Genomic DNA, 17,271 nt, shown 5'->3' on the forward strand with positions numbered 1-17,271 from the left:
AATAAAAATCCAACAGCATTCCTCTCCCATTTGTTCCAGGTAATAGAGACTCATAAAATGGGCACCCTTTTGATCTGTGGAGATTCAAACCAAGTTCTATACCCTTATTTAGATAAGTCCCCAATTCCTATCACTTCCAATTCTCAATCTCGTAGGTTCCAAAGACTTCTACAACAACATTCCTTGCTAGATTCCTGGCGAGAAATCAATCCCACGAAACGTCAATATTCCTTCTATTCCCATCCACATAAGTCTTTTTCCCGTATCGACCATATACTAATCTCTATTAGTATGTCCCCGGAATTGCTCACATCTTCTGTAATACCCTTTACATGGACTGATCATTGTGCAATACTTTCTACTCTCACTTCCCTCATACCTAAAAATCAAGACCCCACATGGCACATAAATGATTCAACCCTATCCCATCCATCACACTCTACAGACTTAGAATTAGCCATAAAAGACTATCTGAAAAATAATAAAACCCCTGATATTTCTCCATTAACTTTATGGGAGGCACACAAACCCGTCCTTCGAGGAATCTGCTTACGCCAAGCATCATATCTTAAAAAAGAAAAAAACAAGCTACAACTAATATTAGAAACAAAATTCAACACTTGCCACGCAAATTTTCAAGCGAATCCTACCCCTGTGACAAAAAATCAACTAGATGAAGCTAGCTTAAATCTTGATCTTTTCCTATCTGAATCCGCAGATAAAACCATACGCAAATCCAAGCATAAATTTTATATCAAAGCTAACAAGCCTGGCACGCTTCTCGCTCGAGCACTTAAAAAATTAAACAACCCACACAAGCCGATTCGATTAAAATTACCTCATAATACTTACACCAGTAATCCAGAAAAAATCCTACAAACCTTCCACAAACACCTTACATCTCTTTACAACAATCAGGGATCTTTTGACCAATCCTCTGCAGAATTATTTTTCTCACAAATCAAACTTCCAATGATTCCTTTAACTCAACATGAACATCTTGAAAGTCCCATTACATCTGCTGAGGTTGAATTAGCCATTAAATCACTTAAACCAAATAAACGCCCGGGTCCTGATGGCTTCTCTGCCCTATATTACAAAAAATTTACTTCTCTTCTTGCGCCATTGCTGACAGATGCTTTCAATTCACTTCTGAACAACCAATCCTTTCGTCCTGAAACCTTAACAGCAATAATCACAATGATCCCCAAACCTCATTCAGATGACTCATCTTGTGCTAATTACAGGCCCATATCCCTACTTAATCTTGATATCAAACTACTAGCGAAAATTCTAGCAACTCGTTTGAACAATATTATTGGTTCATTAATAAATAAAGACCAAGTTGGTTTTATTCCTTTTCGCCAAGCAGCTGATAACGTACGTAGGGCAACGTTATTAATCCAAACAGCTAAAACACGACAAATACCTATGTGTCTTCTGTCGTTAGATATTAAAAAAGCATTTGACACAGTATCATGGCCCTATCTACATTTTGCCTTACAAAAATGGGGGTTCGGTCCTCACTTTCTTAACTGGGTTTCATCACTATATAATAATCCCAAAGCCTATATTAAATATGCTGGATATAAATCTGGTTGCTTTAACATAAATAGAGGAACACGTCAGGGTTGTCCACTCTCCCCACTTTTATTTGCCCTACTTATTGAACCCCTAGCTCAGGCTATACGATCTGACCCTTCAATCAAAGGGATAGACTTAGCAGGTCATCAGCACAAATTATGTTTGTTTGCTGACGATATACTAATATTTATGTCTTCCCCTCATATTTCTGCTCCCAACCTTATAAGTAAGCTTGATCATTTTGCACAGCTATCTGGACTTATTATCAACTCTCAAAAATCTACCGCCTTAAATATCTCCTTACCTTCCCATACTTTACAACAAGCACAAACTTCCCTCCCATTCTCTTGGTCTACATCGCACCTGACCTACCTAGGAATTACTCTTACTCCCAATTTAACTGAATTCTTCTCGGCTAACTTTCCGCCATTACTAAAGCAAATTACCAATCTCCTTAAACAATGGTCCTCTTTACCAATCTCATGGATTGGTAAAATAAACATAATAAAGATGACCATTTTACCCAAGATACTATATCTATTTCGGGTTTTGCCCATTTCAGTTCCAACATACTTTCTTAGAAATCTTCAACGCAAAACACTAGCGTTCATTTGGGGCTCTTTAAAACATTGAGTATCTAAACCAGACCTGGGCAAACTACGGCCCGCGGGCCGTATACGGCCCGGCGGACCTTTTAATCCGGCCCCCCCGCCACCGCCGAAATCGCCGCTGCCACGTTAATCACCGCGGCGGGGAACATTATAGACAGCGTTCGTTTGAACAGCTGTTTTCCCCGCCGCGCATGGACACTCCCCCTTGGACGGATCTGTCCAATCGCGAGCAAGGGGGAGTCGCATAGACACTCCCCCTTGCTCGCGATTGGACAGATCCGTCCAAGGGGGAGTGTCTACAGGGCAAGGGAGGGCTCTCGCCCCCCCCTAGAAACCAGTGCCAATGTCATGATTCTCGGCAGGAAACAAGGCGGCATCACAGCGAATGAAATTAGAGCGAGCACCACTGACAGACGGGGGTGATCGGGGGAGAATTACAGTGCAGACAGCTCACGGCTCTCCTCTCCCTGTCACAGCGCCGCTGCAGAGTTCTCTGGTAAATAGAGCCATGGCGCTGTGACAGTGAGAGGAGAGCCGTGAGGTGTCTGCACTGTATATCTCCCCCGATCGCCCCCCCCCTCCCTGTCAGCGGGACGGCACCCCCTGAAATCTAACAGCGGATGGCCGGTGAGTGCCGTGGATGGGTGAGAGCTAGCAGGCCAGGCTGTGGGCAGCTGGGTGGGCTGGTGAGGGAGCGAGTGACATAGTGTGCGGGCGAGTGACAGCTAAAAGTGCGGGCGGCTCCGCTGACGGGTGTCAGGTGAGAGAACTTGTGGGCTGGGCGGATTGGCTTGGTGAGTGTCTATGCCTGAGCGAGTGCTGGCCAATCAGCGAGCTGTTAAGCGGGAGGGAGCAGAGAGATTACATCATCTCTCACTGCCCGCCCAGCAGCCCCCTTCCTCTCTGTGTAGGCACCGCGGGAATTTAGAGAGTTTAAATAATTTCTCTGCTGCCTGACATTGCTGACAACCCTGGTCCTGACTCTGGGACACAGCAAGGGACAATTGGAGCAGGCAAGTGACAGTCCGGACCGCAACATGTGACAGGCGATGTGACAATCCACAATGTGTGACAGGCAACGTGGCAAGTGACAATCCACAATGTGTGACAGGCAACGTGGCAAGTGACAATCCACAACATGTGACAGGCGACGTGGCAAGTGACAATCCACAACATGTGACAGGCGACGTGGCAAGTGACAATCCGCAATGTGGCAAGTGATAAACATGTGACAGGTGATGTGGCAAGTGACAATCCACAACATGTGACAATCCGCAACGTGGCAAGTGATAAACATGTGACAGGCGATGTGGCAAGTGACAATCCACAACATGTGACAGGCAACGTGGCAAGTGATAAACATGTGACAGGCGATGTGGCAAGTGACAATCCACAACATGTGACAGGCAACGTGGCAAGTGATAAACATGTGACAGGCGATGTGGCAAGTGACAATCCACAACATGTGACAGGCTTTGTGGCAAGTGATAAACATGTGACAGGCGATGTGGCAAGTGACAATCCACAACATGTGACAGGCAACGTGGCAAGTGATAAACATGTGACAGGCGATGTGGCGAGTGACAATCCACAATGTGGGACAGGCGCTGTGGCAAGTGACAATCCACAACATGTGACAGCAGGCAACGTGGCAAGTGACAATCCACAACATGTGACAGCAGGCAACGTGGCAAGTGACAATCCACAACATGTGACAGCAGGCAACGTGGCAAGTGACAATCCACAACATGTGACAGCAGGCAACGTGGCAAGTGACAATCCACAACATGTGACAGGCGACGTGGCAGGTGACAATCCACAACATGTGACAGCAGGCAACGTGGCAAGTGACAATCCACAACATGTGACAGGCGACGTGGCAGGTGACAATCCACAACATGTGACAGCAGGCAACGTGGCAAATGAAAATCCACAACATGTGACAGCAGGCAACGTGGCAAGTGACAATCCACAACATGTGACAGGCGACGTGGCAGGTGACAATCCACAACATGTGACAGCAGGCAACGTGGCAAGTGAAAATCCACAACATGTGACAGCAGGCAACGTGGCAAGTGACAATCCACAACATGTGACAGGCGACGTGGCAAGTGACAATCCACAACATGTGACAGCAGGCAACGTGGCAAGTGACAATCCACAACATGTGACAGGCGACGTGGCAAGTGACAATCCACAACATGTGACAGCAGGCAACGTGGCAAGTGACAATCCACAACATGTGACAGGCAACGTGGCAAGTGATAAGCATGTGGCAGGCGACGTGGCAAGTGACAATCCGCAACGCGTGGCAGGCGATGGTGGCAAGTGACACACTCGGGTCTCCAACTGTTTCTGCATTATGGTGAGTTGAACCATTTAATTTTGTATAACTATGTAATAATAGAAATAGGTCCAGTGATGCAGGATGCTGTGTAATGTAAAGGGGTCCAGAGGTGCAGTTGTGGAGAGGGGGTACACAGTAGGACAAAGAGATATTGAAAGATGCAGGGGGCACAGTGGGGTGTTTTTAAATTTTAACGTGGGGGGGTAGCTTTTAACCCCTGCTAGCAGTCGATGAAAGGGTAAAATGCGACTGTGTATCGCCGCTGCTGAAGCGCCCCCCCCTGAAAAAGTTTCAGCGGACGCCCATGAGTCTGTGCCACCATAAATTGTCGCCACTGTGCCCATCACACGCAGCCACTGTGCCAATCACACGCAGCCACTGTGCCCATCAAACGCAGCCACTGTGCCATCACATGCAGCCACTGTGCCAACACACGCAGTCACTGTGCCATCACATGCAGCCACTGTTTAATCAATTGTTATTGATTAAACAGTGGCTGCCTGTCCCCAGCCTCTGTCCCCCTCCTGTGCCATGTCCCCAGCCTCTGTCCCCCTCCTGTGTCATGTCCCCAGCCTCTGTCCCCCTCCTGTGTCATGTCCCCAGCCTCTGTCCCCCTCCTGTGCCATGTCCCCAGCCTCTGTCCCCCTCCTGTGCCATGTCCCCAGCCTCTGTCCCCCTCCTGTGCCATGTCCCCAGCCTCTGTCCCCCTCCTGTGTCATGTCCCCAGCCTCTGTCCCCCTCCTGTGCCATGTCCCCAGCCTCTGTCCCCCTCCTGTGCCATGTCCCCAGCCTCTGTCCCCCTCCTGTGCCATGTCTATAACAAGTACTCGTACCAGTTGTCCAACAATGATATTTACTGCGTTTTATAAAGAAATACAATTGATTTTATGCAGTATTGAGTTTAGCCTTTTGGCCCGGCCCTCCAAAATATTTTTAGTTTCTCATGTGGCCCCCTCGAAAAAATAATTGCCCACCCCTGATCTAAACAGACACTTTACCTTTCCAAACTTAAAGGTGGACTAGGATTCCCCAATTTCGCCTCTTATTACCATGCAGCTCAAATAGCATGCATCCCCAAATATCACGCAAAATACGAAACCCCACTCTGGGTTGCAATTGAAGCAATTGACTGTGATCCATTTTCTATAACAAATTTAATTTGGTCCAAACCCTCAGATCGTAAAAATATTAAAAATAAGATTACCAAACACACAATTACCATCTGGGATAAATTTAAACTTATCAAAGGACTGCAATCTCCTCATGTTCCCCTTCTATCATTTATTAGAAACCCACTATTCTACCCAGCCTGCACATTCCCTAATTCATTTAAAAAATGGATTTCCTCTGACATAACTCAACTCTGTGATATGTCAACATCTACCTCACTTAAAACATTTCCTGAACTATGTGATAGACATCAACTCCCCCAATCAGAACTTTTTCGATATCTGCAGATCAAAAACTTTTTCATGCCATATATACAAAATATGAGTAAACTCGATGAACTCACGCAATTTGAACGTATATGTAAACGTGAACCTCACTCTAAGGGTCTCATATCAATAATATATAAACACCTTATTACTTTGCCTACTGCAGATCCACCATCATACGTGGAAAAATGGGAGAGAGACCTTGGACTTCAGTTGGAATCATCTGATTGGGATAAAATTTGGACCACTACAAAATCATCTTCACAAAATATAATAGCTCTAGAGACAAATTATAAAGTACTTTTGCGCTGGTACTTGGTTCCTGTCAGAATTGCGAAATATATTCCGCAATACTCCCCACTCTGCTTCCGTGGCTGTGGTGAACTAGGATCACATATACACATATTTTGGGAATGTCCGGTTACAAAATGTTTTTGGAAAGAGGTTTTTCTAATCCTCTCCACCTTATTCAAAAAAACAATAAAACCTGACCCTTCAATTGCACTACTAAATCTAAAACCGACTTCTATTTCCCACACTCAATTCAAACTCCTTCTACAAATCACTACAGCAGCAAAGCAGACAATCGCCAAAGCGTGGAAAACCCCAACATTAATGATCTCAGAAACCAAAACCAGAATAAACCAAGCCATGACCCACTCAAAAACGGAAGCCATTACCAATGATAATATTGCAAAATTTGAAAAAATCTGGAATCCTTGGGTGACTCATTTTTTCCCTCCCACCTTTGACATCACATTATTAAGACCTTGGTAACATAACTACTAATAGCTATTTAATATGCTAATAACATAAGACAAACATAATAAGATACCCGGGGACCCTTTTGACCTTTTCTATCTTATCTACGTACTATCTTTATTTTTTTTCTCTTCTTCTTCCCCTTCCCTCTATTCTATCTTGCCTCTTTAGTTTTTTTTTTGTTTGTTTTTTCTTTCTTAGCATATATTGTTATTATATGCAAAAATGGTAGCAGCATTACTTTTTTTTTATGTTTTTATTTATCAGTATATTTCAGCTTTAGAGCTCCATTGAAACAGTACAAACCTAATGTCTATACAATAAATCCCTGTTTATCTTCATTATATATTACCCCAACATTATACAAGGTCTAGAAATTATGACCCTTAATTTTTTTCTTTATGTATTCTCATATTACCTTACACTGTTAATATATTACTATATCTGGTTTTTAATTACTAAATTCAACACTAAGCATATATTTTAGCAAGTCTCCAGATAATGGCCAACATATGTTAAACTCAAATTACTGTTTTTTTTCTTTTGTTGTTGCCTTCTAAAAAACACTGGAGCTTAATGTAAATATCTAACTTGTGTTCTCCTTAACTGCTACTATTTATAATGTCTATGTTTATTGACAATATATGCTTGTAATTTTGAAAATTTAATAAAAAAAAAAAAAAAAGAAAAAAAAAGAAAATACATTATACTTGCCACTTGTCTCTATTCGGCATACAAAACATCCAAGATTGTCAGATGTCTGCGTCCCCAGACCCCCACCACGTGCCGTTGTACTTCCACAAACCCCTATGCCATTGCTATGTTCTGGTGTGACGTAGCGGTAGTAGGATGTAACCAAAGAGCGCGGTGGGGGATACAGACAACTGGCAATCCCAGTAGTGTCGCATGCTAAAGAGTGATGGAATGGAGGAAAGGTAGGTGTCACAGAAACAACCAAGTCAGCCGCGCCAGCCGCGACCCTGCACGCATGGCACCTCGGCGCATGTGGGTTTGCGGCCCAATGGAATGACGTGTGCGCATGAGCGCTAGTGCACACCCAATTGACGCTCTGGCTGGCCTGTATAAGTCTGTCCAGGCACTCTAACAGATTGCTGGTTTGTCTTCAGCTTCCTGTTTGAGCCTAATTCCTGTTTCCTGTTTCCTGTATCTGAATTCATGTTGTGACCCGGACTGACCCTGACTACTCTGCTTTTCTCCTGGACCTGACCCTTGGCCTTCTTAACGGACTCTGCCTTGCTTTCTGTGCTTGACTATCTGCTTGTGACTCGGATCTGCCTCTTGTCTCCAGCCCTTGACCCTCTGCTCGTATCCCGAATCTGCTTCTTGTCCCCAGCCCTTGACCCTCTGCTCGTATCCCAGATCTGCTTATTGTCTCCAATACCTGACCCTCTGGTTGTATCCCGGATCTGCTGCTTGTCTCCAGTACCTGATCCTCTGCTCGTATCTCAGGTCTGCTGCTTGTCTCCAGTACCTGACCCTCTGCTTGTATCCCGGATCTGCTGCTTGTCTCCAGTACCTGACCCTCTGCTTGTATCCCGGATCTGCTGCTTGTCTCCAGTACCTGACCCTCTGCTTGTATCCCGGATCTGCTGCTTGTCTCCAGTACCTGACCCTCTGCTTGTATCCCGGATCTGCTGCTTCTCTCCAGTACCTGACCCTGTGCTCGTATCTAGGATCTGCTGCTTGTCTCCAGTACCTGACCCTCTGCTCGTATCTCAGGTCTGCTGCTTGTCTCCAGTACCTGACCCTCTGCTTGTATCCCGGATCTGCTGCTTGTCTCCAGTACCTGACCCTCTGCTTGTATCCCGGATCTGCTGCTTGTCTCCAGTACCTGACCCTCTGCTTGTATCCCAGATCTGCTGCTTCTCTCCAGTACCTGACCCTCTGCTTGTATCCCGGATCTGCTGCTTCTCTCCAGTACCTGACCCTCTGCTCGTATCTCGGATCTGCTGCTTGTCTCCAGTACCTGACCCTCTGCTTGTATCCCGGATCTGCTGCTTGTCTCCAGTACCTGACCCTCTGCTTGTATCCCGGATCTGCTGCTTGTCTCCAGTACCTGACCCTCTGCTTGTATCCCGGATCTGCTGCTTCTCTCCAGTACCTGACCCTCTGCTTGTATCCCGGATCTGCTGCTTCTCTCCAGTACCTGACCCTGTGCTCGTATCTAGGATCTGCTGCTTGTCTCCAGTACCTGACCCTCTGCTCGTATCTCAGGTCTGCTGCTTGTCTCCAGTACCTGACCCTCTGCTTGTATCCCGGATCTGCTGCGACGTAGCGGTAGTAGCTGTGACGTAGCGGTAGTAGGATGTAACCAAAGAGCGCGGTGGGGGATACAGACAACTGGCAATCCCAGTAGTGTCGCATGCTAAAGAGTGATGGAATGGAGGAAAGGTAGGTGTCACAGAAACAACCAAGTCAGCTGCGCCAGCCGCGACCCTGCACGCATGGCACCTCGGTGCATGTGTGTTTGCGGCCCAATGGAACGGCGCGCGCGCATGAGCGCTAGTGCATACCCAATTGACGCTCTGGCTGGCCTATATAAGTCGGTCCAGGTACTCTAACAGATTGCTGGTTTGTCTTTAGCTTCCTGTTTGAGCCTAATTCCTGTTTCCTGTTTCCTGTATCTGAATGTTGTGACCCGGACTGACCCTGACTACTCTGCTTTTCTCCTGGATCTGACCCTTGGCCTGCTTAACGAACTCTGCCTTGCTTTCTGTGCTTGACTATCTGCTTGTATCCCGAATCTGCTTCTTGTCTCCAGCCCTTGACCCTCTGCTTGTATCCCGGATCTGCTGCTTGTCTCCAGTACCTGACCCTCTGCTCGTATCCCGAATCTGCTTTTTGTCTCCAGCCCTTGACCCTCTGCTCGTATCCCGGATCTGCTGCTTGTCTCCAGTACCTGATCCTCTGCTCGTATCTCAGGTCTGCTGCTTGTCTCCAGTACCTGACCCTCTGCTTGTATCCCGGATCTGCTGCTTGTCTCCAGTACCTGACCCTCTGCTTGTATCCCGGATCTGCTGCTTGTCTCCAGTACCTGACCCTCTGCTCGTATCCCGGATCTGCTGCTTGTCTCCAGTACCTGACCCTCTGCTTGTATCCCGGATCTGCTGCTTGTCTCCAGTACCTGACCCTCTGCTCGTATCCCGGATCTGCTGCTTGTCTCCAGTACCTGACCCTCTGCTCGTATCTCAGGTCTGCTGCTTGTCTCCAGTACCTGACCCTCTGCTTGTATCCCGGATCTGCTGCTTGTCTCCAGTACCTGACCCTCTGCTTGTATCCCGGATCTGCTGCTTGTCTCCAGTACCTGACCCTCTGCTTGTATCCCAGATCTGCTGCTTCTCTCCAGTACCTGACCCTCTGCTTGTATCCCGGATCTGCTGCTTCTCTCCAGTACCTGACCCTCTGCTCGTATCTCGGATCTGCTGCTTGTCTCCAGTACCTGACCCTCTGCTCGTATCTAGGATCTGCTGCTTGTCTCCAGTACCTGACCCTCTGCTCGTATCCCGGATCTGCTGCTTGTCTCCAGTACCTGACCCTCTGCTCGTATCTCGGATCTGCTTCTTGTTTGTAAAGGGCATTCTTCCCACTGACCACCAACATAAAAGGCATTCATCCCTCGGACCACCAGCGTAAAGGGCATTTTTCATATTGACCCCCCAATGTAAAGGGTAATCTTTCCATTGACCACCAATGTAAAGGACATTCTTCCCACTGACCCCAATGACTTAGATTCAGTGGGGATCCTTTAAGACCTGAAAATTATTTCAAGGGTTTCTCTGGGGTAAAAAGGTTGAGAAAGGCTGGTCTAGACAATTTACTGTATACCATTGCCTTGATGTTTACCAAAGGGAAATTTTGCAAGCTAAAGAATAGATCTCTTCTCGGCTGCCAAATGAAGTTCTATGCACTTATCTTTGAAAAATTTTAAATAAGTCAATATGAACACAATGGGCAATTGGGGAATTTTCCTTGCCAATATTTTGGCTTGGCTTTGATGTGAAAAGTTGAGTATCTTATAACATAACATAGGGTAATGTACCTGGAATAGCACAGGAGTTGTTTGCACAGCATGCCACACCAAATGTAACGGTAACATCGGGATTGCTGACGGTTGCTGGACTTTTGGTGCATTCATTTGTTTTTTTGCATCCTTTGACGCTCCAAGAAGACACAGTCTTCCCTCCTAGATAATATAATGAATTAGAACATTAATTAAGACAGGTGCATTAAGACAAGTACTCATTAAAGAAAAATACATCATTATTTTAAGTCTTTTATGATTTTGTATTTCAACTGTACTTGTTGCTCTACCAAATATTGTGTTTTTTTATATATAATTCTTTATTCAAAGATTTTTCTGCAGTTATAACAGAACGTATAAACAATATCAATATCAAGAGAGGGAATAAACCTATGTTACAGTAAAAAGCAAATCTAACCTTCCAACCAAACATGAAGACGTAAATACAAACAACAATTAGGACCTGCAGCGTATCAAAATTAAACTTCGTAGAATTATAAGTATAAGCTCACAAAAAATATATACCTAGTTAAGAAAATTACTACTTTTGTTAACCTAAAGTACATTCCTTTTATGTCGCTGCTTGAAATCTTCCTTTATTTACCTTCCCTTCTCTTGTTTCCCTATGGGTCACAAAAGAGAGAAAAATAAATAAAATAAAGAACTATCTTACTTAGAAATTTACATGGACATTCCCCCTCCCCAAGGGCATCCCCCCCAACCATGCCCCGCACACTCAAAATGATTGGAAGTTAAGTAAAAAAGCAATCATATTGAAGTGAACAATATAGGTCGTCCATGGCCACCAGGTTTCCGTACATTTCTCCTCTCTACCATAGAATAAGGCTGTCATATTTTCCATTACTAATGGAAAGTTCCCCTAAGCGGTTTTAATGCAGCAATTTATATGAATACCAAGTAAAAGGATTGTGTAAAAATCATTTATTGAAATGTATTAGGATACATGTTATCACTAAAATATAAATTCTGGTGGTAGAGATACAGTACATATTCCATAATACAGCAAGGCAGCCATGTGATTTATACAGCATTACATTATATAATCGAACTGTATGTAGACTTGTTTCGACCTTGAAGCCAGTTGTGATTTTTAAGGGTTTGTTGACCCACTTTTATTAAAAGAAAGAAACACGTCCATTCAGAATTTCCCACGCAGAGGGTTTCAAGTTGCTACAGCAATAAAGAAATAGTCAACCGAAAATGCCGAGCTACCTGGCTCTCTTCAGAAATACAGCCCCTTAGGCTTACACTTCAGCCCTCTTGGCCACGTACCAAAGTACCTGTACAAATCACTGTACCTTTCTCTGTGCTCTCAGCTTCTGTGCTGCTCAGCCCACAGCTTTGGGTCCTCTGTCTATACCAGGGATATGCAATTAGCGGACCTCCAGCTGTTGCAAAACTACAAGTCCCATCATGCCTCTGCCTCTGGGTGTCATGCTTGTGGCTGTCAGAGTCTTGCTATGCCTCATGGGAATTGTAGTTCTGCAACAGCTGGAGGTCCACTAATTGCATATCCCCGGTCTATACCATGCAGACATGCATGCTTCTCCCTTGCTTGCCTGGACTCCTCGGGAGAGTGGAGTCCAGAACACTGGTCCTGACTCTACTATAAGCCCAGGAACCACCTGTTCAATCAACCAGCCAGACTCCTGGCTGTTTCCAAAACCCGGTCCCAGGATTGGAGATTACTGCCGATTTGAGAATTCTGGGCGACCCTTACCAGGACAGGGAACTGTACTATCACAATATTTATTTAGGAGCCATTCATCCCCCTGAAGAGACCTCAAGGTCGAAACACGTCGGGGTCTACATACAGTTCGAATATATAATGTAATGCTGTATAAATCACATGGCTGCCTTGCTGTATTATGGAATATGTACTGTATCTGTACCACCAGAATTTATATTTTAGTAATAACATGTATCCTAATACATTTAAATAAACGATTTTTACACAATCCTTTTACTTGGTATTCATATAAATTGCTGCATTAAAATCCCTTAGGGGAACTTCCCATTGATACCAGATACATTTTGGGGTGCACAGCCCGAACTCTCTGATGTGTGTTTTGTCTATTCCGTCATATTTTCCATTATCCTGATTTCATCTATTTTAGAAAACCAATGTTTCAAAGATGGTATGATAGTAGACTTCCATAGGTCTGGAATGCATGCCCGAGCTGCATTCAGCATGTAGGCTACCAAGGACCGTTTTGAGCGGACATGTCCGCCCGAAGATTTCTGTCTGATGGTTGTACACACCATCAGACAAGAATCCCCGCGTACACGATAAGCAGGGACGGGGCCGCGCCATCAACGCGACGATGACGCGGCGACGTGCGCGGCCCTGGAAGTTCAATGCTTCCACGCATGCGTCGAAGTGATTCGACGCATGCGAGTGATGGTGGCCGCTCGGACATGTACGGTGAGTCTGTACAGACGACCGAACATGTCCGACGGACAGGATTCCAGCGGACATGTTTCTTAGCATGCTAAGAAACATTTGTCCGCTGCAAAACGGTCGGCTGGACAAATGTCCACTGGAAACCTGTCCGGTCAGCCGTACACACGACCGAACATGTCTGCTGAAACTGGTCCGCGGACCAGTTTCAGCAGACATGTTCGGTCGTGTGTACAAGGCCTGACAGCGCCAGCATGGGTTAGAGGTTTGCGGATATAGTTTATTAAGTAGGGCCGGTGTATTGTCACATTCGGCTCCCCATCAGGCCTCGTACACACGACCGGATCTGTCCGATGAAAACGGTCCGCGGACCGTTTTCATCGGACATGTCCGCTCGGAGATTTTGGTCTGATGGTTGTACACACCATCAAACCAAAATCCGCGCGGACAGAATAAGCGGTGACGTGACGACGACGTGAAGGCGACGATGACGCGTCAACGTGCGCGAACCCAGAAGTTAAATGCTTCCACGCATGCGTCGAATCACTTCGACGTCATGTGCGGGTTCTCGGGCCAGCGGACATGTGCGATCGGTCTTACTGACCATCGGACATCGTTCCAGCGGACAAGTTTCTTAGCAAGTTTTGGTTGGCTGGACAAAAAATAAAAAATGGAGTCGTGAATAAATACTACCGAAAGAAAGCTATATTTGTGTAAACAAAATGATGAAAATCTCATTCGGGTACAGTTTAGCATGACCGCGCAATTGTCATTGAAAATGCGAGAGCGCTGAAAGCTGAAAATTGGTCTGGGAAGGAAGGGGACGAAAGTGCCCAGTATTGATGTGGTTAAATATTAAGGCCTATGGGCAGAAATGTCCTGAGTGGGTCTATGGGCAGGAGTATGGCACAATATGGTGGAGGGTTCTATCAAAGGCAGGTGGGTAGCTGTCCTATCCAAGAAGAAGCAGGCGGGGACTTGCACAGTCTGACACCAACAATTGGCCAATTGTGAGCCCCCTTACATGTGTGCCATGACTTTTGTTTTCTTATACAGGACTTTTAATTCATTGAAATATTACCTCTCTTTTCCGCGAAGTATGAGGTGGCACATTGGTGATCAGAGTCAGGGCAATCCTTTATCGTTTCAGACTTTTCAAGGCAGGTAAGTCCAGTTGAGTTTTCACAATGGTTGCATTGTACATAGCAATCCTTTTCTTTTATTAAGGATGTGAAGTTTTGAGCGACAGCCTTGTTCGAACAAAACTCTGGATTCGCACAACCGCGCATGGACAAGTGTTTTTTTTTAGAACCTGCACACAAAACAAAATACTTAAGAAAATGACCTACAGTCAGTAACATTGCCTAGGTTGATGTCATCAGTCTGTTGCAGGCAGGAGTAGGCATATCCTCAGTCTCCTCTCCCCCAGTGATCAGACTGTATATTGTCACTGTAGCAAGTCACAAGGTGAGAGACTGCAGCAGAGGACTGATCTGTGTCTGCAATCTGTGAACGCAGCCAAGAACTGCATAGGCACTATGATCAGGGCCGCTGATAAGCCAGTACAACTGGCCCTGTTGTAGGGGGCCCCCGTGCCAGCAGGGGCCCGGATGGCAACCCCCTTTTTTTTTATTTATTTTTTATAAAATATATATATATATTTTTTAATATATTTTTATTTTAATTTTTATTAAAGGGCCATTTTTTTTTTTTAGAGGTCCGGGGGTTCCCAGGGGTCCGAAGGCCCACAGGGCCCCGGATGGCAACCCCCCTTTTTTTAATTTATTTTTTATAAAAAAATATATATTTTTTCTAATATATATATTTTTTTATTTTTTATTAAAGGGACAATTTTTTTTTCTTAGGGGTACGGTGGTCCCCAGGGGCCCAGAGATCCCCAGGGCCCGGGATGAAAACACCCCTTTTTTTTATAAAAAAATAAATACATTTTTATATATTTTTTTATTTTATATATATATATATATCGTCGTGACCCGATGTAAACAACGTTTTTTTTTAACTGCGCATGCGCCGTCCGTGGGGGTATTCCAGTGCGCATGCTCGAAATTAAACCGGAACCAGCCAATGCTTACGACGGTGACGTCATTCTACGCAAATTCCTATTCGCGAACGACTTACGCAAACGACGTAAAAAAAATTCAAAATTGTACGCGGGAACGACGGCCATACTTAACATTGAGTACGCCTCAGAACAGCAGCTTTAACTATACGCCGGAAAAAGCCGAACGCAAACGACGTAAAAAAAATACGCCGGCCAGACGTACGTTCGTGGATCGCCGTAAATAGCTAATTTGCATACTCGACGCGGAAATCGACGGGAACGCCACCTAGCGGCCGCCGAAAAGTTGCAGCTTAGATCTGACGGCGTACTAAGACGTACGCCTGTCAGATCTAGCCGAGATGCCGTTGTATCTTGTTTTGTGGATACCAAAACAAAGATACGACGCGCACAATTTGAAATTACGCGGCGTATCAAGAGATACGCCGGCGTAATTTCTTTGTGGATCTGCCCGCTTGTCGTATCTTGTTTTGTGGATACCAAAACAAAGATACGACGCGCAAAATTTAAAAATTACGCGGCGTATCAAGAGATATACCCTGGCGTAATTTCTTTGTGGATCTGCCCCCTTGAATCCACAACAGTTCCCAAGTGCAGAGTGCTCCGTGTGCCCTGTTTCCCCCAGCCTCTCACCTCCACTGGCTTTGCAAATAAGCCTATAGGAATCTCCAATGGCAGTGGATCTGCACTGTAACTTCTAATATGTAAACATATGTAAACATTTGAGATCATCTCTCATTGCCGGCTCACACAGACACACAGAGACAGCGTCCTGTCTCTGGAGAGGAGACCGATCTGTGTCTCTTGTACATAGGGACACAGATCGGTCACCTCCCCCCCAGTCACCCCCCCCCCCCACCTACAGTTAGAACACTATATAGGGAACATATTTAACCCCTTCCTCACCCCCTAGTGTTAACCCCTTCAATGCCAGTCACATTTATACAGTAATTAGTGCATATTTATAGCGCTGATCGCAGTAAAAATGTGAATGGCGCCAAAAATGTGTCCGATGTGTCCGCCATAATTTCGCCATCCCAATAAAAATCGCAGATCGCCGCCATTACTAGTAAAAAAAAAAAAAAAAAAAAAAACAATTCTGTCCCCTATTTTGTAAGCGTTATAACTTTTGCGCAAACCAGTCGCTTATTGCGATTTTTAATTTTTTTTTACCAAAAATATGTAGAATACATATCGGCCTAAACTGAGATTTTTTTTTTTTTTTTTAAATTGGGCTATTTATTATAGCAACAAGTAAAAAATATTGTATTTTTTTTCAAAATTGTCGCTCTTTTTTGTTTATAGCGCAAAAAATAAAAACCGCACAGGCGATCAAATACCACCGAAAGAAATCTCTACTTGTGAGGAAAAAAGGACGTCCATTTTGTTTGGGAGCCACGTCGCACGACCGCGCAATTGTCAGTTAAAGCGACGCAGTGCCGGAAGCTGAAATTTCACCTGGGCAGGAGGGGGGTATATGTGCCCAGTAAGCAAGTGGTTAAATGAGGCATGCATCCCAGGAGGTTACACGATGACAATTGAATATGGCAAGTACCTGATCCAGTAGAACTAAGCATATAACATGAAAGCATTGCATAACAACAATTGACAGTCAGTTATTTAATCATATAAAATATAGCAAATACAATAATAACATAGCATATCTGGTACAATAATCAAGAAATGAGATATTACATAGATTAAAACGATTATTGATATCAGAATAAAATAAAATGGTTAGTTCATACAAGAAACAATAAAAAAAGGCCAATTCATTGGAGTGTGTCTCCCTGGTAAATAAATATAATCTTGATGTTGGTACAATCCAATTGGTATAGAAAAAAATGGTTGTTGATAAAAATGTCATATATTGACCAAGGGGGCATCTGTTGGCTCCTAATAGTATATAATTGGTTCATAGTATAAACATTATACAAAACCAGATTAATTAAAATATGTCTCCGTAATAATTGTAGCCATAATTGAA

General features: G+C 44.7%; 1 protein-coding gene across 1 annotated transcript in view; it reads right to left on the reverse strand.

Moving 5' to 3' along the window:
* The window catches only part of LOC120916413, a 60,090-nt gene that overhangs the window by 12,099 nt on the left and 30,720 nt on the right, over window positions 1-17,271 (reverse strand). The window contains exons 5-6 of the mRNA XM_040327373.1: window positions 14,286-14,516; window positions 10,801-10,944 (exon numbers count right to left, since the gene is read on the reverse strand). Of these exons, the coding sequence (XP_040183307.1) occupies window positions 10,801-10,944; window positions 14,286-14,516 (375 nt within the window). The remainder of the gene's footprint in view (window positions 1-10,800; window positions 10,945-14,285; window positions 14,517-17,271) is intronic.

This window comes from Rana temporaria, chromosome 10 (genome assembly GCF_905171775.1).
Source record: "Rana temporaria chromosome 10, aRanTem1.1, whole genome shotgun sequence".
Taxonomy (NCBI): domain Eukaryota; kingdom Metazoa; phylum Chordata; class Amphibia; order Anura; family Ranidae; genus Rana; species Rana temporaria.